Here is a 22,399-nt window from a genome sequence, read left to right as displayed (position 1 = left end):
CTGTTAATAATAACAAGTTAAATCTTTACAATCTGGCAAGTTCTCATAACCTCGTAACATTACCAAGCATTGTTCTCTGTTGACTGTGTAATTATAGACCTTTTGGCAAAGACATGACTTGTTTTAGTAGGTGTGACGAAGTTTTCATTACTAGGCTACTGTTAACCATGTCCTTGTCACATTAAGTGTCAACAAGCCTTGTCAGTGTAGTTTTCCTGCTATAGCTAGTCAAATTCTCTACTGGGAAATGTTGTTTATTGGTATAACTAATGCAATTAAGCCATCGTTATTGTTATTTATTTACCATGTGCCTATATCCTGTTGAAGAATTTCCAAAAAATCCTTTGACTTTCACTGATCAGAAGGATGCATGCTAAATTCGAAACCAAAGCCTTTTTTCATATTCATCTGCTAATGGGGAAATGTTTTCTGTGCTTACTCAAATCTGAAGTTAGGACATGTAGGTACTTTGTTTTTGTGACGTCAGGACTAGTTTTGAAATCACTCAGTCAAGTCGTGTGATGTGAAAACCTAAAAACCTCAAGTGCATAGGCCGAGAACAGGCTTTCACTAAAGAAGCCTTCTTGTATCAATTGAAACGTTTCAAAAGAAAAATAGTTTGTATATCGGAAAGATCTTGATTTTCAATGACCGAAAAGCACTAGAAATACTTTGTAAAGCCTTTGTGTTTATTTGAAAAGGTTTTGAAAAAAAATATTTGTCAAATTCAGTCAAATTATTATTCAAAGCAGACTAATAAAATATGTCCAACCATGTCTGAAAAAGGGATCGTTATTGGAAAGTTGGAAAAAACTGGAGGCTTTTTTCTATACATTTGTTCTAACCTTACTATCATAAGGAGCGGGTGGATCAATTCTTAAAGTATAGGCTACTAAATCTTATAGTATACCGAAATCAGAACCAAGAGGGTATATACCATTTCTCATCTCATGCAAGATCACATTATGGGATCACAAACACACCTCTGCTATGTTGTATTCACCTTTTTTGTAAAATAAAAGAATCCTTATGTTTCACAAATTATTTTAACTGGTAAAAGTAGCCAGCCTAATCATAATAAGTTCACCTTATAAATCACGACATATTCATCTAACAAAATAGTAGCTTCTGTTAACATTATAGAATAACCAATAGTTGAATTGATAGTGATTATAAACATGCAAACCACATGATAACATTAGATTAATTGTGGGACATATCTCACTGGTAAACTCTGCAAAGTAGCCGCATTTATCATGTAAACCAGATAAACGGTGCACCCCAAACCCTTCCTGAAAGTCAGAGTCAGCAGAGTTTGGACTTGATTCACGGTTCTCTGGATTTATAGTGGAGTGAGCGCTCTTCATTCTCTCTCCCCTCGTCTCGGACCTCTCGATCTCAATTCTCAGTCAATGAAACAGAACGTCCTCTCTGGCAGTTGCCATGACAACGGAGAAACGATCCCGGCGCATTCCCCGTTGTCACCCTTGCGGTTCCAGGCAACAGCTACACAAATGCAGGAAAACATCCGGAAAGACCCTCGGTCGTCCTTCAGGTCGCCAGAACTTGGAATATTTACAAGGACTTGTTTACTCATCGGTATTCCTGGACATATATTTGCAATAAAACAAACATGACGACTTCTTCCCTTGGTGCGTTAGATCCCGGCGACCCTCGTCTAAAACTGAGGGTGGAAAACAGAATACAAAATATTTTTGTAACACAATCGGAGGACAACAGGTACTGTGCTTTCATTATAGGGCCACAATGAGCAGTCAATTCCCTTTTCTCAACAACACATTTATAAATGTTTGGATTGAATGGTGTTGTCACTGAACATTTTCTCCTCAGGAACCAAAAGGAGGAACATGTTAACCACATACCTGTTGTGACAGAGGTAAGATTTTCATAATAACAAAATGACATAATGTGATTATTAAGATATTTTAGTAAGACTTTTAGTGTTTTGCTTAGACTTCAGGCAGAGTCCTCGAGGCAGGGGTGAACACTTTACAAAAGACCCTGGTTCTGAAGAAACAGGCTGAGTTGGACGTGGTGGATCAGCAACTTGCAGTAAAACGGGCAGTGTTTAAGAGCCGTGTGGAGGGTCTAGCTCAGAGAAGGTCTGAACTGGAATTAAAAACTACAGCAGGTAATTTTAAAAAAACCCCCTAAAAGTAAATAAAAGCATGAATGATCCAATGGATATCTGCTGAAGGCATTTGCCTAATATTACGCATGCCCTTGGGGTCTGTTTTTCCACCCAGACTCAAGAGAGGGCTATCAAGTTTGAAAAGTTTGCGGCTGAAAATGAAGCGAAGCGACGCCGAGCTCAGAAGAAGTACGAGGCCGCACGGGAGCTGAACATTTCCAAACAGAGAGAGATAGAAGCTCACACAGAACAGTTCAAACAACTTAAAGCCAGGTGAGAATCTTCAAAAACCAAGCCTTAATGTAAAGATATTGCTAATTTAGAGACCCTATACCTCAGTTATACCATATCTCCCATTCACAGACATGAAGTGTTAAAGGAGAGAGAATGGCAAAACAACAAAATCTTTGAGGACTACTTGATGAAAAACGCTAGATTTTCTCCCCAGTAGTAAGTTAAACTGACTTGAACTATAAGCAACTTTTACATGAACCTGTACTGTTTATTCTACACAAAGGTTTAAGATGGAACAAACTGCATATCTCTTTCAGCTTACCCTCGATAATGGGTCTGAATCTTTGGTGATGCCCATCATTCGGCGCGCCATGAGACCCTGTCCATCACCCACCGGGACTTACTAACACTACAAGCGTTGGGGACATCTGGAGGAGGAGGTGGAGCAGGGCCAGCGACAACTGCAGATCATGAAGCAGGAGCACAGTATTAAAAAATTGGTCAGACACACAGAAAATGACAGCAACTTTTCATAAATGTACAGTGTTTGTGAATTAAAAACCTATTCAGAATGTTAACATGTGTTGCAGATGGCCAATAAGGAACTTTCTGAGCTCCAGAGTGAGTTAGAAACCCTCAAAGAGAAGAACGAGCAGGCAGAGGTTAACCTGCTGATGGAGCAAGGCCTGTCCAGAGAGAAGGTACACTTTTATGATGCGAGATGGAAAATACCGGTGGAAATAATTTTCAGATAGGACTTTTGGGATATAAATGGTGTCAAATGTGTCATTATCACTCAGGTTAAGGAAGTAGGCTGCCTACTTATGGCCATCAACAACCTGGCCGACCTGTGTTATATAGCAACATATGGACCTCTGGAAAACATGAACATACTGACAAAGATGGACATGGTGAAGGTATGTTGGTTATTACCGGTACTCATACAGTTATTCATGTTCCTTTCCTTACCTTTTAACTTATGAAGAGTATGATTTCAGGAGTACATCCAGGACAAGGCAGACACAGAGAGGAGAGCGAGGAGACTGATGGAGTCGGGGTCTGCCATCACAAGTAGAACAGCTCTGACAGACAAAAGAGAGAAGGGATCAATCAAAAGTATGGGCAGTAAAACACAAATAAAAAATTCAAGTAAAGTCAGTAGAAAGAGTGAGACAATGAGTTGATGTAGAATGTTTACAATGTACCATGGTGTCACTGCTTGGAGTGTAACAACCAATGACCAGGATGAAGACTGTAAGGGCTGCAGAAAAGTTTGACAAATAAACAAATCTATCAGTCAATGGACTCGTATGGCATCATTTTCAGTAAAAAATAAACAACGGTAATGTTTGTGATGCACTTAACTTTGCACTTCAAATGTAAACATATTTTTGAAAATGAGGTGATCAAGTTTATTCAAGCATCAGAACTTTGTAAATGTGTATCGATGGAACATTGCGATTGTTGCATTTTGAAAAAAAATTTTTACAATCAAATGAAGCTGTCAGACCAGAAATCAACACCCATCCAACACCCAATGGCATATACATTAGTATGTATGAGATTTCTAACATATATAGATTATACAAACAACAATGAGGAAAAAAAGCATTTTCAATGATGCATCATAAGATTTTTTGTGATATTCTGCGTTTTATATATGAATACATTAATTAGATTAAATATAGTACAGCAGAGAGTGACTTTTTGTTTTGTAAATCCCAAATACAACACCGCATGATGCATCCATTTGTCATATTCTGTAAACAAAGTTTGTGTTTGAATTAGCTTGTATTTTCACAACTAACTTGATTGTGGCCTCCTCCATGTTGTCAAACACTGCTATACAGGTTTTCTTACAGCCTTCTGGTTCAGACGTCAATTATGTTGCAATGCTCCTCTGGGCAGTGCAGTTAAATAGCTAAACATGTTCAGACACATGCAGATTTTTTCAGGCGTTTATGTTGTCAGTGCTTCTCTTTTCCTGAGGACTGCATAGTAAACTGGGTTGTCGGGCTATTAGTACATATATTTCTTTTTAAATACTTGTAATTAATGTAAGTTTTTTGTTTGTATGTTACTTCCCACTTTTACGTTCCTACATTTCAGGAGAAAATATTAAAGTAAGTAAATTATGTAAGAGCCTCAGTTTCACTAAATGTCATTTTGAGTTTCAAAACACAACAAATGTGATGCATTAGCCCAAAGTAGTGGAAATCAGCCACAGCTTGCCCCCCCCAAAAAAATATAAAATTCTCTTCTTTAAGAATAATTTGCTTATCATTTTAGCTGTACTTTAATGCAATAAACATTTTGACAGAAGCTTTACACTCAAGTATTGCTTTCAAAACTGTCAATCACTCTAGTTTACATGTCCAATGATGGAAATGGAAAACCCACAATAAGCTAATGTGGTGTGTCACATATTGAGCCATAACATGTTTCACTGGTTATTGGTTATTATTTTGTTGGTTAGTGTTTTGCTTTATCAACTCGTTCGGCGTTACATGGTTACAGAACGTCCGTACCAAAGGCATGACGCCAGCATTAAACAGCCGTGTACTGTCCCTTTAACAGGAACACGTGGTACCTGCAACATCCGTTATGCAGAAAATGGAAATAAGATTGCAACAATGTTTTGACACGCAGTTTTGAAGCACGGATTCTTGCTTAACTGTAATTACCTTTTCTTACCGTGTTTCCATTTTGTTGTAATCCGAAGGTCTGTCGTGCGGGCCCGGAAACAGTTTGGTCCGAAAATAGTAAAGCTGTTTGTTTCTCGACAGATGGAGGCAGGCAGCCTTGTCTCATACCGAGAGGACATTTCTACGCTGTTCCCCGAGCACACACCGGGTGCCAAATATAAAGTATGACATTTATTTGGGGTGGGGTCGTTTACTGTATGTGGTCATGGTCTCCCTTCCTAAATCAAAGTGTCCGCCCCATATTAATCCCACCTATTGTCCTTTGTTAGGATTTAAGCAGCCAGTTCCACACCGTCAGACAAGTGCGTGGAGATGGAAACTGCTTCTACAGAGCCCTCTTCTTCTCATACTTGGAGTCAGTCTTACACAATCCCAGGGCTCTGCAGAGGTCAGTTATAATTTTTGACATTCAAATAAACTGAACTCACTGTTTATTCAAAGAGGCCTTGTTTTACTTTTCAGATTTAGGGAGAAAATCCTTCAAACCTGTGAAGACTTCTCTACTGCGGGATTTGATGAGAGTTCCTTCAAGCACCACCTGAATACAGTAAATGATGCATTTCCTTTCAAGTTCTGTTTACTTACCAGGTAGCCTTAGGTTAGTAAAGCACTCATTCTTATAAGCCTGACAAAATGCATTAAATTGCTATGACGTGAGAACACTAGGGATAATTCATTGTTTGAAAATAGTTCAAATAAAAAAATGTTCAAGCAATAAAACAAGGTTTGGCAGATGACTGATGATTAGTTTGGTCCTTTGGTTAGGCCACAACAGTGATGCAACAACGGTAGTGTTGGACATAATGCATGCTAAATGCACATCATGGGAATCCTGGGACAAGACAGGTATAATACTCAAGATAAGAGAATGATTTTGTGGTATGAATCTCTGAAGTCTGATACTTGGATCAGCTGCTGAGCTACATTTAATTCACAAGCTTTCCACATAAAGTAGGTAATTACTGCAATTCAAAACCAATTGGACTTGGTGAATTTACAGTTTTCTGGCAATTATCCATTATTTGGAACGGATAAATCTATTTTTGAATCCACAAGGCACGAAAATGTAGAGTATTCATGGGAGAACACTTTTTTGACAATGTTAGTAACTGTTTGTTTTCTTGAAGGTTGTTACTGTTCTGGAGCAGTGTCAGGCTGATGAGCAGGAAGACACGCTGCTCAGGCTCTTCAATGAGCAGAGGACATCTGACAGTGTGGTGCAATATCTCAGGCTGCTCACCTCAGCACACCTTCAAAACCAGGCAGAGTTCTTCTGCCACTTTGTGGAGGCGCCCAATCTACTAGTCTACTGTCATCAGGTTAGTTCAAACTGTTGCTGCTATCCAGTGAAAAGAAGAGTTGATAGTTAAAGTGTTTTAACAGAAGATAGATTTGGTGTCACTGTCAGATTTGGTAATGTCTCTTCTTTCAGGAAGTGGAGGCCATGGCGATGGAGTGCGATCATGTGGATATCTTAGCTCTGTCACAGGCTCTGGATATTTGCATCCACATCGTCTCCATGGAGGGGGATGAGCAGCAGCTGGCTCACCACGTCATTCCAGAGGGTGCCGAACCCTCCCTGCACCTCCTCTACCAGACGTCACATTATAACATTCTCTACCCGCGACTTCAACACTGACCAGAGATCCACCAGGACTCAGCTTAACTCAGGAATATTGACTTTGGTTCAATAAAATCCCAACTGGGTTTAAGGACACTTGAGAAAACAGATTTTTATATAGTCTTGCAGTGTACAGCGATTTAACATTTAGAAATACATGTTTTTTTGCACATTGTGCAAAAAGTATTTAAAGTTACAATCTCGAAGATCTGTGCTCTTTTTGGCAGCATTTATGCTGATAAACTCTATTTTAACTTTATTTTCACTTCCCAAAAGCAAGAGCTTACATTAGTGGGTCCAAGGCTTTACCACCATTGTGTTATCTCCTTCACTACGATAGTGTTAAACAACATTCATTTTAAATGAAAATCTTCGAATTATTACTTTAAATGTATTTATGTAAACAAATACATAAATCTTCTCTTAATACACATTCCATTAACACGTCACTGCTGCTGCTGCTGCTTTTCTTTCTTCTGCTTTTTCTGCTGTTGTGGACCACGTTTCTTTAACTTCTGTTTTTCCTCCTGCTCTGTAACCATGGTAAGGGCACTTTCCTTTCCACCTCGATGCATGTTAGCCAGTGAGAGCCTTCCCATTTGAGTGGGGTACTTGGTCATGATCTCCCTTTTGAACACAGGCTTGGAGATCAGATATTTCAAATGCTTTTTCATCCCCTTCACCAACTTCTGCTGCTCTCTGTCACCCTCATCATCCCTTGCTCCACCTGTAGACAAAGATGGCATATTCAGTTGTCTGTATTTGAAAATGTTTTAATAAAGGGAACCTGTTACAATAGATGTGGTGTTGTGTTGGTCTTACCAATTAAAAGGTCATCATCCAGGTCGACCTCCAGAGCCTCTGCAGCTTGTCTGAACCAGGAGTTGTGATGCTTCTCCCGGCTGTTGTGGAACTCAATCTTCTCTACCTGTCTGGCCAAGTTTACCCGCTCCTGTGGAGGAATGCACTCAACAGTTTAGGATCAAATGTAATCTTTTAAATATCCCGCAAACTAATGACCTTAAGCTGGGTCTTACCTTGATGGCTTCCATGCATTTGCTCTCAATGGGGAACATGGGAAGATCTTCGTCCTTCCCAAGAGCCTTGTAGATCTTTTTGAAGTTCATCATGTCGTCTGGGCCTATAAGCAGCATACTTAGACCCTCTTTGGTGGCTCTCGCTGTTCTCCCACTCCGATGGACGTAAGTCTCAGATGTCCTGGGAACCTGATGTTTACAGGAGAACATTATAATATAGCTTTGTGCATAGACAATATTGCAGTGAACAGAGTTCTGCAGCTGTATTCGTTAAAATCAAATATCTGGCAATGTAATACCAATGCTCACAACTGGAACCAAAATTAGCTCGATTGTAAAGCATCTCCTGCAGTTTCATTTAACCATAAGGCGCGTTCACACCGGAGTACTTTTACCTGTACATTTCCCGTTTAGTTCCGATAGTGCCTGGAATTTTGCGTTCACACCAAAAAGAGTACTTAGTTCCGAGAACTTTTACCTCCATTTTAGTGCCTGCTAGAGAGGTGGGACTATCCTGGGGAGAAAAAAGTACCAATTTCGATTGGCTGGGCGAATTGCAAACCACTGTATTTGCTGGCATTAGCATTAGCCCCGCGCACCAATGGAGAGAGAATAACTTATGGCAACACAAAAAAAAACATGGGAGCGGTGGAGTGATGAGGAGGTGTCGGCGTTCTGGTGATTTACTCGGAAGGCTTCAGTAGAAGCTGCTGGGAGTCCCAGCAGCTTCTACTGAAGCCAGTCCCCAACTCCGGGGACTTCCGGCCGGGAACTTCGGGTGGCAGTATACGCCGTGAAGTGGTTTGCGGCCTGCCAGTAAACCCAAAGCAGAAGAAGAAGAAGTGACGTCAGTGGCTTCATTTGCATAATCTTCCCTCAGGGACTTATTCCGGTGTGAACGCGATCTGTACTTAGTTCCATGGGGGTACTAATACCTCATTCACACCAACGGTGTTTCGGGGCCAATTCGGAGCTGGAGCTTGAAAAGCACCGGGTTTTCCTCTTCACACCGCAGCGGAGCAGCCTCTTAGCTCCGGAATCCGGTTTGTTTCAAGCACCAACATTTTTTACGGCCAGAGCAAAAGCACCACATACGTCACGCTTACGTCGAGGCGGGGGCAGGGGCGGGATCAACTCCTGAACAACAAAAAGCCGGCGTTGCATCCAGTTTGTACACAACGATGGAGAAACTTAACAAGCAGCATTGGTCAACTGAAGAGACCTACTACTTACTGGGAATCTGATCTTCCGAAGAGGTACAGAGGAAGCTGGAGCACAATCAGCCATTGTTGTTGTTGTCGGTGTCAGCTGTGAGGGGTTTCCGGCGGTTTGGCTTTATGAAGCAGGCACGTCATGACGCAAACGATGACGCAATGACGCAGCACCAGTCGGACTCTGGGCTAAACCGAAGAACCGGTTCTGAACCTGAAAAGCTCTAGCACGGAGCTTGAACCGGAGTTGCGTTGGTGTGAATGAGGTATAAGTGCTGGCACTAAGTGCTGGGAACTAAGTATGGCAAAGTACTTGGTGTGAAAGCGGCTATAGTGTTTATTTTTACAGTTTTTACATCAAAATTCACGCGAGTTAAAAATAAATATACACAATGGACCACAATTAAAAAAGCTTGCCTGGTAGTGAATAACATGCTCAACGTTGGGGATGTCCAGCCCTCGAGCTGCAACATCAGTAGTCAGCAAGACAAAACTGGGAATGAAAAGTTAAAATGTTATTGTTGATTCAGTAACCAATGAATAAATGGTAAATCTTTGAGTTGATTTAATGCAATGTATTTCATACTTAGGAATAAAGGTGAATATAACTTTCTAAGACAGTCTTATTAAAAGAAATATGAAAAATTAAAGTAACACAATGGATATTCTTAAAGTAGGTACTTTGCAATAAATATTTACTTTCACACGTCGCATACCGTATAAAACCCTTAAGCCCTTGCAGTGCACAGGTGTTATATTTCATCATAGGAACACAATTGAACCTAAGCTGAGGTAAATATCTTCATTTAGCTACTTCAAGTGTGTGCAAACGGCAAACCTACCTCTCCTTCTCAGCAAACCTCTCCAGGTTTTTGAGGCGTTGTTTCTGGTGCATGTTGGCATGCAGAGGCAGTGGAGTACAGTCCAGGATGACCAGCAGGGAGTTCAGTCTCTTGATACAGTCTATACTGTTGGCAAACACCATGGTGCGGCCAGGATACTGGAGCAAAAAGTAATAAAGGAAGAAGTCCTTTTCTTCTTTTTGACAATGGATTCGGGTCTCAGTCAGGGACTCCACAGTTGCCTCCTTCCTGGTCAAGTCAACGATTTTTGGTTTGGACTTGATTCCCACTTTCTCCATGAGAATTTCCAGCTGGTTCCTCTGGTCCAGATTCTTCCTCTTCTTCTTCTGCAGGAGGCGGATGGGCACGCTGCGAGCCATGGTCAGTGTAGCAGAGAACACAAAGGTTTGCCTCTTGGGATTAAAGTGCACGGTGTTGAGCATCTCCAAAATACTCTCCAGCTCAGCAAAGTGGCCTCTCTCCACCATGCGATCGGCTTCATCAATTACCAGGCACCTGTCGGAAAAAAACACAACCAGCAGTAGTAAGTAAAAAAGGTGGCATGAAAATTGATATAAGCCAATATGGTCCCTTTTGACCTGCCTATAAGAAACAATGCAAACTCCATATTTTTTTTACCATTAAGAAGTGGTTATGGTCTGACATCTAACACTAAGAAACCAAACTTATTACACTGTTAATTATAAACTAAAGAATTAATAAGAACAAAAGGCTGGATGACAATTGCAGTCGATTTCCTTTAAAATGGCTTAATATACAGATGACACGATGATACAAAATCAGGGTTTTACAAAACTCAGTCATCCAAATGATTGACTCTAAGTATATGCAATTTATTAAAAAATAATATGATGTCCTGAATGGCATCAAGCTTTAGAAAATGTAAATATATGGCAAACATTAGTATAGCAACATTACATTTATTAGATATCATATTGCCATACAGATTTTTTCCATATTATCAAACCGTGAAATAAAGAGGAGTGAATTGTGACCTACTTGAGCTGTCGTAAATTCACCAGATGTGGATGGCGCTCCTGGATCAAGTCCCACAGTCGCCCTGGAGTAGCGATTACGATCTCTGGTCTTCGTTTCAGCACCCTCCTCTGTTTCTCTTGTGCCATTCCACCCACCACTATCGCTGTCTTGATGTCTACACAAAAGTAACATCTTTAGGATCTTGACAATCAATAATTGTACTTTATAATTATTAAAAAAAATCAATGGTAATCATAAAACTCACCAGTAAATTTTGTAATAGCATCAAAATGGTGCTTGACCTGAACTGCCAGCTCTCTGGTGGGAGTGAGCACCAGTCCAAGCAGAGGCTGCCGCCGACCGGCTGCAGCTTCTTCTTTTTCTTCAACGGTGTGTTCAAAACCAAACGTTGCATTTTCAATGACCTGAACACACCCAATCCTATTATCGCCATCTGTTTCTTCAATGTCCTCCTGTTCGTATTCGCTGTTGTGTTCATCTGCGTCACCCTGATCCTCCTCTGTGATGCTTTCACCCTCTTCTCCCTCAGCCTCCATGTCATCCTCCTTGTCTTCTTCTATTGTAGACTCTTCTACATCTGGTAAATACAAACTCTTCACATTTGTGGTTGGTTTGGGGCTATCATCAACAGGCTTTTCTGAACCGCTCTTCCACTGTAGGATGGCGTGGATCATGGGGATACCAAAAGCCAACGTCTTTCCACTTCCTGTAATGACAGTGCTCACATTAGCTTCACTTTGGAAACATGACGACAGATGGTTTAGTGGTGTAAATCACAACAGGTATCAATTATTTGGACACAATAGGACATGTGCTTGTGTCACAATGTCTGCCATGTATATTAACTAACAATAAGCTATTACAAAATAGTTTTAGAACAGGGCTATAATACACATTTAAATGAAAAACAATAAAAAGAAATCATTGGATCATTGAATCGATATATCATTCCAGATCAATGAATTGTGACACCATTATGGTAAAAAACAAAAACTGATGGTATTTATCGTACCTGTCTCAGCTGCTCCCAGTATATCCATACGGTCCCTGATGGCTGGAGGCAGAGTCAGGGCCTGTATGGGGCTCGGTGAGCTAAATCCAAGACTGCTTAGTGCCTTTAGCACAGGGGAGGGGACGAACAGGTCATTCCAAGCACTCACGTCAACATTTTGGTCACCAGAACCACAACGGGCTGCATTTGTCCAATTATTTATCTGCTTTTTGCTTTTGGGGGGCTTTGGCGCTTCATCTTGGGTGGATTTTCCAGGTTTTTCTTTTTCCAAAGCCTGAGGTTCAGATAGAGACTCCTGGTTTGGCTGAGCCTCTGGGGTTTTCTCTTCCTCCATCTGCTGCTCCTGTTTCTTGTTCTTCTTTTTGTTCTTCTTTGTGGGTTTTGAGGGTGCATCAGGTTCTGGAGCAGTTGCTATATCTGTGGAAGCTTCTTCTTTAGGCCTCTCTTTTTCCCTTTCCTCCTCACCTGCAGCTACATCCTTCTGTGTCACGTCCTCAGAGGTGTCATCTGGTTTTTCTGATTCCTTTGCTTTCTTATTTTTATTCTTCTTGGCTTTTTTCTTAGCTGGTTCAGCTGCTTTCTCCCCCTCGTTGCTCTCGGCATCCACTTTCTCAGCATCCACTTTCTCGGCATCCACTGTCTCAGCAGCATCCACTGTCTCAGCAGCATCCACTGTCTCAGCAGCATCTACTTTCTCAGCAGCATCTACTTTCTCAGCAGCCCCCTCTCCCTCGCTGGCTTTTCTTTTCTCGCGTCTCGCTTTCTTCCTATTCTTCTGCTTTAACTTTTCCCTTTCTGCTTTGGCTTCAGCCTTCTCAGTGTCTATCAGACGGTAATTTGTGAGCTCTTCAAAACACACCAGACCCTCCAAGCCCTCCTCGGAGAAGATACTGGGGTCGAGCTCTATAGCTTTCCAATTGCCTTTCACTTGGATGCCTCGTTTAGATGGCCTCCGCACTCCGAAGGACATACGCTTGTTTCCGGGCTTCATCTTCTGTATCTTCATCTTTCTATAAATAATTAGAGTTACAAAAATATGTTAAACTGCCTCCCTCAGACTGAGCGGTTAAAAGCGTATGTCTGAAGTGAGCTAACAGCTAGGTGCCGAGGAACTCCAACTATATATGAAATGCTCGCAAAAATATCAGACCCAACTGACTTGGCATAACCCAAACAACAAACGCAACAACTAAATATTCGTACAATAATTTAAAAAAACAATACCTTGATGACTCTGGCGACTTCTTAATGCCAAAATATGTTCACGAATGTTTACAACCACGCATTACACGAGGGCGCAGCCATGACAGTCTTGATCACGTGGTTTGAAAAAACTTTATTTGTCGAAAAAAGAAAACAAAGATTTATTTCCAACAGAGGAGAAGTCACGCCCATCTACTTCCGGTCCATGGAAAAATTATGTATTATGTATTGAAGTCAATGGAGAGAGAAAACGTATCTTTCGATCCCGTTTGAATTGTGCCATGAATTACACATATGATGTTTGTCAATCTTAAAAAATCATTTCCATGTCAAAAAAGTCACAGTTTGTCATAGAACTGTTGAAATATAAGACTATGAAAAATACGCAACTAGAAAGACTACAAATCGAAAGATAAGTTTTCTCTCTCCATTGACTTCAATACATAATTTTTCCGAAATAAGGTCCCATGGGTCGGAAGTAGATGGGCGGGACTTAGACTGTGATCCGTGTCACAGTTTATTAGAAGTACCAGATTGTAGGCATACTCTGTTACAAGTAAAAGTCCTGCATTCAAAATGTGTGTATGTATATATATATATATATATATGTATTAGGATCAAAATATACTTAAAGTACCAAAAGTAAAAGTACTCATTATGCAGATTGGCCCATTCCAGAATAATACATATGTTTTAATTATAGTTACTTCCAACCTCTGCTTATAGCAGGGGTGCCCATCGCGGGGAGATTCCCAGTCGATCGCGAGATGTGTCTAAAAATAGAAATGAATGTCCTATAACATAAACTTCCTGTACCAGAATAATGCACTTGAATGCATCAAAGCGTTGTGATTGGCCCGCGTGAGTGGGCACTATTTCGCTGACGTTGTCCGTGTCAACAGGAGTAGAAGCAAAAAAGCCCAAAATATATAATTTTCACTCCGAGCGGAAGGATGATTATTGTTTTATCTATTCCAATTCAAAGTCCATCTGTCTCATCTGCAATGCGAGCGTGGCTTTATCGAAGAAGGGTAATTTAGGAGCGGCATTTCAAAACAGTGCACAAACGCTGCGATACGGAATTCCCTCCTAATTCTGCCCTACGCTCCAAAAGGGGAGGGGCCTGAAAGGACAGCTAAATGCACAGCAGTCCATTTCCACCAGGCCCAACAACAAGAGCAAGGCTGCTACCATAGCATCTTATCGTGTTAGTCACGTTCTTGCGAAACACATGAAGTCTTTCAAAGACGGCGAAGTTGTGAAAGAAGCATTCATGGAGGCTGCTGACGCGCTTTTTGGGGACAGTAAAAATAACAGTAGCATTTCAACAGGTTTTTGATATAATAAAAACTCAAGTTAGATACCGTTATTAATCAGCTGTAAGTTTTAGTTTGTTTGAACTTATTCATTATAATTATTGTACAAAATGGTATAAGAATGCAAACTTAAATTGATTATAGTCTATTATCAATTCAGGTTAAGAAACTAGTGTTGCTTGCATCCTATTTTAAAGGCATTTATTTTTATACTCTACTAAAATGCAACAAAAAAAGGGTTTGATTCTATTAATTTTGTCTTTTTTATTGCACTTTGGCAGCAGATTCCTGTGTAGCTTCAGATCTAAGTTGTCTTATTAGTAAGCCTAATTTATACTTTTGTAGCAACACTTTGTATATAATGGCAAAGAAAGGGTTCAGTGTATTTTCTTTTTTTCCTGTGTCATATGTGGCAGCACTGTTCAATGTTTCTTGAAAACATTACCCACTGTAGTATGTGACGTGTGAATACACTCCAACTCAATCAATCAATGTTTATTTATATAGCCCAATATCACAAATGTTACATTTGTCTCAGTGGACTTCACAGTTTGTACAGAATATCAGCTCTGTATCAACAACACTGTTGTGTAACTTCAGTTAAAATTTAAATACTTGTATGTGTGTAGATTAGAAAGAGGTAAAATAAAGGATCGCAGTATTTTATGAAGTATTAATCGTACAAAGGTCAGTTTTATACAAGTAGAAGTGTGTATTTACCTGGTAGTAGGCTGTCAGTAATGGCTACGCCTCTCTATTTGGACTGGTAGATCTCGGCAGACTGGTAACTTTAAAAGTAGTTCTCGATTCAAAAAAGGTTGGGCACCCCTGGTTTATAGCATACTAGGAAAAGTTTAACATTTACATTAAAACATACATAAAGGCACCAAAAATAAAACAGCTCATCAGTTATATTTGTATAAACAAGAGCACCTTCTTAATGCCAGGTTATGAAAATAATCTTGCTTGTGACCCATCAAAAAATGCATTATTATATCCATCATCTTTTCACTTGTTATGCACAAGGTTGGTGCCGTTTACAGAACTTAAAGGTCCTGGTGAAGGGGTAGGTCCCTGCTCCTAAACTCTTGAGGTTTCCAACATTTAAAAAAAGCACACCAATGTATTTTATTATTTTTATTAATATGTATCACATTTCAGTTGGCTCACAGACCAGAATAAGCATTTTTAATTCAAGTTTGAAAAAAGGCATCAAAAGAGTCTTTTAAAACCATTTATAAACAAAATATGTGCCTGCACTCCAAGACTCAAACCGTCATGACTGCTAGTTTTTGGTAGGGTCAATCACCCTGCCCATAAACAGCAGACAGTTTGTGTCTTCATGGTATATGAAGAAGAAAAATGGTCTGTTTATAGTGAAGGTCCGGGGTAAGGAATATGGAATAATGCCAGAGGTTGTGGCAGCTGCTGCAGTGGTGCCTGTCTCGTCCACCTCGATCACAGCCTTGTGCAGCACCTGTGATTTTACAATAGAGATTAAAAAAAATGTTTCAACTGCAGGTGTTGGAATATGCAAACATTTTCTTACATCATGGAAAACTAACCTCTGACACTTTGAGGCCATCTTGATTACTCAGCTTTGTCAAATTGGCTGAATTACTGAAAATACTGGACATGCCCATGTCTGGTAAGAGATTGTGCAGGGAATACGACTCCTCCATCTTGAATTTGGGCAAGTTGATTTCAAGTTTGCTGAAAGAAAAAAAAAATTACCAGCCAGTTTAGTGGACTGTTGTTTTATGATACTGTGTACTTGCACTTTTTTCTGGAAAAAAAGATCACAAAGTCTTTGGCAATGATAGCTGAAATACAACAGAATACAGATAATAAAATAGCTTACAGGTGTTTCAAACGTTTCCACATAATGACTTTCTATGCATTTACTTTTTTTGCAGCTTTTTGATCCAACTGAGAAACCTCTCAGCAGTGATCCCATCATCAATCACAGTGTAGTCGGTGCGTTTGTTTGGGAGAAGAATAAGCATGGAAAAACCTTCCAGGTACGGCAACTTCAGGACTCTGGCACCGAGAGAAGCATCTTCCATTGTATAGAACTTATCCTCTAAAAACATCATCGGCACTTGCACAATATTATAGTTGTCAATGTAGAATGGTGCCTTTGTTGTGTAATTGGAATTGAAAGGCTTCTGCCAGCCTCCTGTAGAGGAAATTATAGTTATTTAGTTGTGAATACAATAGGTGAAAGACATACAAAAGTAGTGAAAGCACAGCTAATAATGAACCAAGATGTAGATCCAACTCTTAAGAGATTGTTTCAACTTACCCTGGAAGAAAATTGTGTCAATCAACATGACCTGGGTCAGTGCATCCAGGGAGGAAATCATGTCTGTCACTTTGTTCTGAGTCTTTTGCTTGATATACTCATTGATGAAGTTGATACTCTCCGTTGTGTTAGCAAAGTCTACACTTTTAATATCAGCGTCAAAAAACGTCTTGATTTGGTCTTCAAATGCCTTCTCCACCACAAACTGCTGGCACGTAAAGAGAGCCATGCCTTGGTCGAGTTTCAGGGATCCATTCTGTGTGATGTTCTCATGGAGGAGTTTGAAGAGTGTTGGGATAAGCTGAGGCTGGTCAGCCCGCTCCAGCTGCTCCAGATTGAGTCCCTTCAGTATTTCTTGGTGTGTAACTCCATCAGAAGCCATCAAGAGAGCAGCAAAGCTGGTGGAGATGCTCAAAGGTGAGAAAAATATGTTCTTGTCATGGTAGCTGGATATCTTTCTGTATAGGTTCATGGCAAAGTCCATATTTTTGAAGGAAAGATCCGAGATGGTGGCACCTGGCATGTGCGCTTGTTGGACAGGAGCGAGGAAGCACATCAAGGTGACAATGAAAATAAGTTCCATTTTCAATTTGTGTACCAACATATTTTTGAGGGATTTGGTTGCACAACCTGAAACATGCAGACATGTAATGTCAGAAGATAGTACAAAAAATACAACAGGCCTTTCTCACAGCAGACCTTTTGAATTGAATCAGTAGAAAAAGCGTGGGTGTTACAAATAACACTAACGATGGCTCTGTTCTAGTGAGCCAGCGTCCATGATGCCAAACCTAAAGTCAAAGCAGCTAAAGAAAAATAATATTTTCATCATCTACACCTTTGTATTTCCTAGTGACAAGCCAAATTGTCCGCTGTGAAAAGAGCCTATTTGACAATAACACAATACACTAAGACAATATCTAACCCATCTACCAGAAATTATAACACATTAGATCTCATCCATCACAATTCTTTCCCATTTAAATTCCCACCTAAAGAAATTGAATGAATTCAGGTTTTAAATGCAATAGATAGCTGGTTTCCAAAATTGTTGTACGTACCATTCAGCTTGTGCAAGTTTACTTCTGATAGCTCCATGTATTATTTGGGGAAACAAAGTGCAAGTGTGCTCTCAGCGTTACATATTAACCCTGACGCATCGCCTGTTGTGTTTTCCAAATGGAGTCAGAGCTCAAATATTCAAGGCCTCTTTTTCAGGAGTGAAAAGTCCCACAAATAACCCATCAATAACTGCATGTTGTTGAGTTGGAAAAACAGAGACATGAGAAACTTCAGGAGTGAATGTCACTTTAATCCTGGAACACGACCCAACACATTAAATCAAAGAATGTGCTATGGTAACAAGTGAAATATAACAAAACAGATTTGTAAGAGTACTTATTGTGAGAATGTAGGGAGTAAAAACAATGCAATGATAAAAACCCAATAACCAACAATGCATGCACTTTCGCAAGAGTCATTGAAATAGAAAAAAAGGCCTAAAAGATCCAAAGGAAAACAATAAGGACATCATGGATTTTCCTTGGTTGTCATCCATTACAAAAAGTAGACTTCGTATGAGATATACTTTTGTGGAGGAACCAAGGTATACCCATGCTGTCATTGGTTCCAGCAAACTAAATAACTGTCAACAAACATTTCTAATGCAGTTACAGTATGTGCTCAATCAACATCATTTTGATTTAAAAAAAAAAAATCAAGAAGAGATTGTTGTATCAACAAAAATACAACAAACTCTAAAGTAAATACACTGACGTTTTGTTCTATCTTTGGGTTTTAAATGATCAAAATATGTCCCTCCCCCTCTCACTATTTTACTGTTATTTTTAAAGGTCATCGATTGGAAAATAGTTAGATTTAACCCATGGCACCTCAGTGCATTATTGGACTAGAGGATAAGTCTAAGCAGTGCTTTTAAAACTAAATTACAGGTGTTAAACTATCAACCACTTGTGAAGGTACATCAAAAAGATTTTCTTTAAATTCCCAAAACAAAATTAAATTCCCTATGACAAATAGGAGAAACGACTGAGGCAGTCCTAAACTTATTAGACTGGACGTGTCAAACTTTCTTTCGTTTTGTAGGTGATCATACTTGCTGGAAAATGTTACTTTTATTTAGCAGCTGTAGTTTAATGGTGTTAACAGATTAATCTTTTGTTCCAGGCCAACTTATTCTGGACAAGACGTGAAAAATATGCATCAGTCAAAAGCATCTTAGATCCAGCAAATAGCTCTATAGTTATTTTGTGCACTGTCCATCCTAAATGGAAAAGCTGTGTAATCTTAGATTTCATTATGCCTACTTATACACTTATGGGTAATAACAAAGCCACAACATCAGTTATATGTTGTTGTTGTTGGAATACCTTGGGATACTACTCTTAGACGTTCACAAGTAAAGATTAGGAAGGAACAAAAAGACCCACACATGTTAGTGCTGATTGCTAAAATATATTTCACTACTAGAAGTGATTTCAGAGCTAAATTGTTGTTTGGGTGGGGCAGGAGTTGGAAATACATCCTATGTCCTACAAACACAAGTCCAATGTTAAAGTAGGGGTCATTATCTATCAAACATCTTATCGGTGTGTTTGGTTTCCTATTGGCTTTCACCGGACAACCATCTCCATAAGTATTCCCTCTAAATAGATAAACACACCATTTGTATGCTGAAGATTCCTTTTCATCTTTTGTGGGGAAAAAAACAAGAATAAAAAAACAGTGTACAATAGAACTAGAAGGCGCCATGGCAAAAAGGCAAATGCAAACTTGGATTAACTGCATCGTGGGTTCTGTGGTCACCCTTTTTCCCAGCGTCAGTGTCTTGCTGAGTTAGATTAGACTAACTGCTGCCTTTTCCTCATCGTTGTTCTCTTCTCTATTGCCTGTCAGCGAACTAACCAGGGGAAACGCGTCAGCCTTCTGACTGTCCTTATGTTCGCATGTGCAGAAGGTTAGAGGAAGGAGCAAAGCTTCCCCTGTACGGGGTTGCCAATCCTGGCAGCTGGTAAACAACATAGGCAAACCGTGCACGCTTTCACTGGCTGGGCTTTTGTTGTTGGTCTTCTTCAGAGCCAGGGTTCACTGATCCTAGAAGAGGGGAGAGAGCTTAGTTAAGTATATTTCATGGGTTACCTGGATAGGCTTGTATTATACAGTTAGTTAACATAAGTCAGATGTCACTACCTGAGCCACCTGATGATTTTGGTCCGGTTGCTGAGGAATGTTGGACTGAGCTTGTTGCTGCTGCCTAAGAAATGAACAGAGAGAATTTTTAGAAACATCCATGAATTCAGTTTACATTAATTTAAGAGGGGAGGACACAATATCATGAATACTTCAATCGGTTCTAACTATAAATTAATAAAGTTATAATGAAGACACAGTTACAACATCAATTATAAAAAGTAGTGTTAATTGCAGGACTATTTAATAGAATTCAAGAGTTTATTATTTATTGTGTCGAGCCAAACCTACCGATCAAAATAGGCTTGTCTCCTCTTCCGCAGTTCTTCAGCTGTGAGCGCCTCATTCTGGCCGGCTCTCTGTCCTCCGGTAGAACTCCCTGCTGCCTGGCTTGCCAATTTCATGTTTGCCATTTCAGACTCAGAGGACTTGTTGCTCATCACTGCTCCTATAATATTATTAATAAACAAAGAATACCGTTTTGCTTTAAACTATTCTATTATTGCAAACCTGGAGCACAACTTGTGAAATTAACAATGAAAACAAAAATACTTGTTGATATGATCTTTAGTAGAAGTTTAAATAAAAGTGCAGTGTATCAAGAATTGTAGATTTATTAAATCAACGTTTTTGTTGAAATCCCTAACCTAAATCATATTTAAAAACGTTGGATAACCCATAATGTACCTTGCATGCTGAGCTGTATGGCTCTGCGGAGATCAGCTTCTTCATCTTCCACATCTATGTCCTGTCTGCTGAGTGCCAGAGCTTTCTTCAGCTCTTCGTCTTCATCTACAACCTCGTCCTCCACAGCAAAGGTCATATCCGCCTGGCTCTGAGCTGCCGACCTGCTGCTCAGAGCGCAAGTACAGATAAGTTAGATATAGCTTTTAGCAGCTTAATACATAAAGGAAGATAATTCTGTTCTGTTTGTACTGTCAGCAAATATAGTACTTACCCAGCACTGGTCTGGGCTTCATCCTCTCCGATAAGCTTTGGTCGCTGCTGCTGATGCACCCTCATGATCCCTAAAATCTGCTCTGCTTCACACTCAGGGAGGTTTCCACGGATCACAAATATGGAATAACCTGTCCAAATTCAACTTTAAAATTATTTCTGCACAGCAAAAGAAACAACAATCATGGCATTACAAATTTAATTTTACAATACCTTCTAGTTGTAACTGAGCAAGGAAAAGGGCTAGATAGGTGTCTGATATCAACTCTGGTCCAGTCAGCAGTGAATTCAGGTTAAACCACTGCAATGAAAACAAAACGGTGTTTTTTTTGGTGTAAATCAGGCTGTGTCAACATTGGTTATGATGACAATTGCCTCATACCTGTTGTCCTAGTTTGCGTATAGTAAACCAGTGCTCCTTGTAGTTGCAAATGAAGGCCTTCTCATTTCTGAAAAAATGAGCGTAATAGCTGTCACAATCAATGTACACTGTGAAGAAGCTATGAGATTACAGATAAGGAAAATACATAATAAATACTTACATAGGATTGATCATCAGGCTCTGGTACTCCCGGCTGTTGAACAGGATTAGCTCCAAGCCCCAGACTCTCAGTGCATTGCTAATTACCTACGAGGAAATATATAACAGAGCAGGGAAATTACATTACTGATTTATACAGTTATTGATTTGTGAATAAACAACTATTGAGATGAGTGAATCCCTCACTTGAATTGAAAAGAATCCGCTGTCATCCATGTTGCCAGATGGTTGCTAGAAACACATTCATAGAAAATAAATTTGGAACATGTTTGTAATAGCAGCTGCTGCATTAGCATTCACATCTAATGTCTCCTCACCTGCAAGAAGGTCCTATACTCCTCACTGGCCATACCTCCCTCCGCCATCCTCATCCTCTCCTCTTCATCAAGCTGGTGAGCGATGGAGGACAGATCCACAGGAGTGAAATACTCACCCTGCAGGAGGTTGTTCAGACAGTGTTGGGCGCAAAGAGAACCCTCTTGCTACAAATAAAGATTAGTTATTGATGAGAGACCAGAGCATTATTTTGTTATATACACACTGAATTAGCTAACGTTAATAGTAACATCTTTTTCATTTGCCTTGTCGCCACGGAAACAGCCTTACAGGCTACATATAGCATACGTAAACTAACATAACTACTTTTAACACTACTTTAAAAGACGAGATAGCCAATTTAGCCAGTTCGTTTACTAACTGGACAAAAAAAAGAACATGCTTGTAGCTATTAGGAAGCGTTTAGCGTCGTTACTCCTAGCTGAAGAGAAACTTTTCATAATCTATGATTAGCAGGTGCAGTTAGCATGTTAGCTGTCTGGACAACAATACTACCAAACATCACCACAAATCTCTCAACACCGGCCAGATAGGTCCGGGTTACGAACCGCCGCTAGAAGGCACAAAGCTTTCCAAATAAACGACACGAATTATTCGTGGCTTGATAAGTAAAGTTAAATGTTTTAACTTACTTTCTCGTGAATATGGAATCCATATTTAGCTTTCTGTCAAACATTCAACTCTGACCTCAAGATCA

At 39.9% G+C, this 22,399-nt stretch overlaps 5 protein-coding genes and 1 long non-coding RNA gene across 7 annotated transcripts; 2 read left to right on the top strand and 4 right to left on the bottom strand.

The window, feature by feature from the left end:
- Positions 1–1,501: 1,501 nt before the first annotated feature.
- si:ch1073-416d2.4 (coiled-coil domain-containing protein 42 homolog) lies at positions 1,502–3,687 on the top strand. Its single transcript, XM_034222189.1, is given in 11 exon segments — positions 1,502–1,740; positions 1,852–1,897; positions 1,975–2,142; positions 2,259–2,425; positions 2,516–2,582; positions 2,677–2,751; positions 2,754–2,798; positions 2,800–2,886; positions 2,977–3,087; positions 3,187–3,303; positions 3,385–3,687. Coding segments are annotated over 11 exon segments (1,176 nt in total). The 5' UTR covers positions 1,502–1,633; the 3' UTR covers positions 3,571–3,687.
- Positions 2,810–5,761, bottom strand: LOC117549976. The gene is made up of 3 exons (XR_004569557.1): positions 5,081–5,761; positions 3,356–3,468; positions 2,810–2,847 (listed from the first exon to the last, which is right to left on the bottom strand). It is a non-coding gene; the product is annotated as an uncharacterized LOC117549976 (long non-coding RNA).
- Positions 4,950–7,510, top strand: LOC117549974 (ubiquitin thioesterase OTUB2-like). The gene is made up of 6 exons (XM_034222188.1): positions 4,950–5,062; positions 5,173–5,253; positions 5,361–5,479; positions 5,554–5,638; positions 6,219–6,410; positions 6,524–7,510. Exons 2-6 carry the CDS (start codon positions 5,173–5,175, stop codon positions 6,728–6,730), a joined length of 684 nt encoding a protein of 227 aa, XP_034078079.1. The 5' UTR covers positions 4,950–5,062; the 3' UTR covers positions 6,731–7,510.
- ddx24 (DEAD (Asp-Glu-Ala-Asp) box helicase 24) lies at positions 6,805–13,297 on the bottom strand. Of its 2 annotated transcripts, XM_034222187.1 has the most exons (9): positions 13,059–13,297; positions 11,835–12,844; positions 11,067–11,528; positions 10,823–10,976; positions 9,803–10,318; positions 9,378–9,453; positions 7,750–7,938; positions 7,535–7,664; positions 7,159–7,439 (listed from the first exon to the last, which is right to left on the bottom strand). In XM_034222187.1, the coding sequence occupies exons 2-9, from the start codon at positions 12,838–12,840 to the stop codon at positions 7,159–7,161; spliced, it is 2,814 nt and encodes a 937-aa protein (XP_034078078.1). In that variant the 5' UTR covers positions 12,841–12,844; positions 13,059–13,297. The 2 variants fall into 2 exon arrangements, with proteins under 2 accessions (XP_034078077.1, XP_034078078.1); XM_034222186.1 differs by having other exon boundaries at positions 6,805–7,439; positions 11,835–13,169.
- Positions 13,298–15,475: 2,178 nt separating this feature from the next.
- On the bottom strand, positions 15,476–17,835 carry si:ch1073-416d2.3 (protein Z-dependent protease inhibitor). Its single transcript, XM_034222488.1, has 5 exons — positions 17,720–17,835; positions 16,659–17,288; positions 16,259–16,532; positions 15,919–16,066; positions 15,476–15,830 (listed from the first exon to the last, which is right to left on the bottom strand). The coding sequence occupies exons 1-5, from the start codon at positions 17,754–17,756 to the stop codon at positions 15,639–15,641; spliced, it is 1,281 nt and encodes a 426-aa protein (XP_034078379.1). The 5' UTR covers positions 17,757–17,835; the 3' UTR covers positions 15,476–15,638.
- A 114-nt stretch (positions 17,836–17,949) lies between these two features.
- Positions 17,950–21,842, bottom strand: atxn3 (ataxin 3). The gene is given in 11 exon segments (XM_034222489.1): positions 17,950–19,772; positions 19,869–19,889; positions 19,892–19,932; positions 20,160–20,316; positions 20,556–20,719; positions 20,827–20,956; positions 21,039–21,126; positions 21,208–21,274; positions 21,368–21,453; positions 21,553–21,597; positions 21,684–21,842. Coding segments are annotated over 11 exon segments (906 nt in total). The 5' UTR covers positions 21,738–21,842; the 3' UTR covers positions 17,950–19,719.
- Positions 21,843–22,399: the final 557 nt, after the last annotated feature.

The sequence above is a fragment of the Gymnodraco acuticeps genome, unplaced genomic scaffold (assembly GCF_902827175.1).
Source record: "Gymnodraco acuticeps unplaced genomic scaffold, fGymAcu1.1, whole genome shotgun sequence".
Taxonomy (NCBI): domain Eukaryota; kingdom Metazoa; phylum Chordata; class Actinopteri; order Perciformes; family Bathydraconidae; genus Gymnodraco; species Gymnodraco acuticeps.
This window is presented reverse-complemented; position numbering and strand designations above follow the sequence as displayed.

Coding starts and splice junctions, on each gene's coding strand:
- LOC117549974 (XM_034222188.1), top strand. CDS start 5,173: ATGGAGGCAGGCAGCCTTGTCTCATACCGAGAGGACATTTCTACGCTG. Junction 5,254..5,360: donor CACCGGGTGCCAAATATAAA/GTATGACATTTA, acceptor GTCCTTTGTTAG/GATTTAAGCAGCCAGTTCCA. Junction 5,639..6,218: donor TCAAGCACCACCTGAATACA/GTAAATGATGCA, acceptor GTTTTCTTGAAG/GTTGTTACTGTTCTGGAGCA.
- ddx24 (XM_034222187.1), bottom strand. CDS start 12,840: ATGAAGATACAGAAGATGAAGCCCGGAAACAAGCGTATGTCCTTCGGA. Junction 11,529..11,834: donor ACTGGGAGCAGCTGAGACAG/GTACGATAAATA, acceptor CTGTCATTACAG/GAAGTGGAAAGACGTTGGCT. Junction 9,454..9,802: donor AGGTTTGCTGAGAAGGAGAG/GTAGGTTTGCCG, acceptor TTTCATTCCCAG/TTTTGTCTTGCTGACTACTG.
- si:ch1073-416d2.3 (XM_034222488.1), bottom strand. CDS start 17,756: ATGGAGCTATCAGAAGTAAACTTGCACAAGCTGAATG. Junction 17,289..17,719: donor AAACTTGCACAAGCTGAATG/GTACGTACAACA, acceptor TGCATGTTTCAG/GTTGTGCAACCAAATCCCTC. Junction 15,831..15,918: donor ATGGCCTCAAAGTGTCAGAG/GTTAGTTTTCCA, acceptor GTAAAATCACAG/GTGCTGCACAAGGCTGTGAT.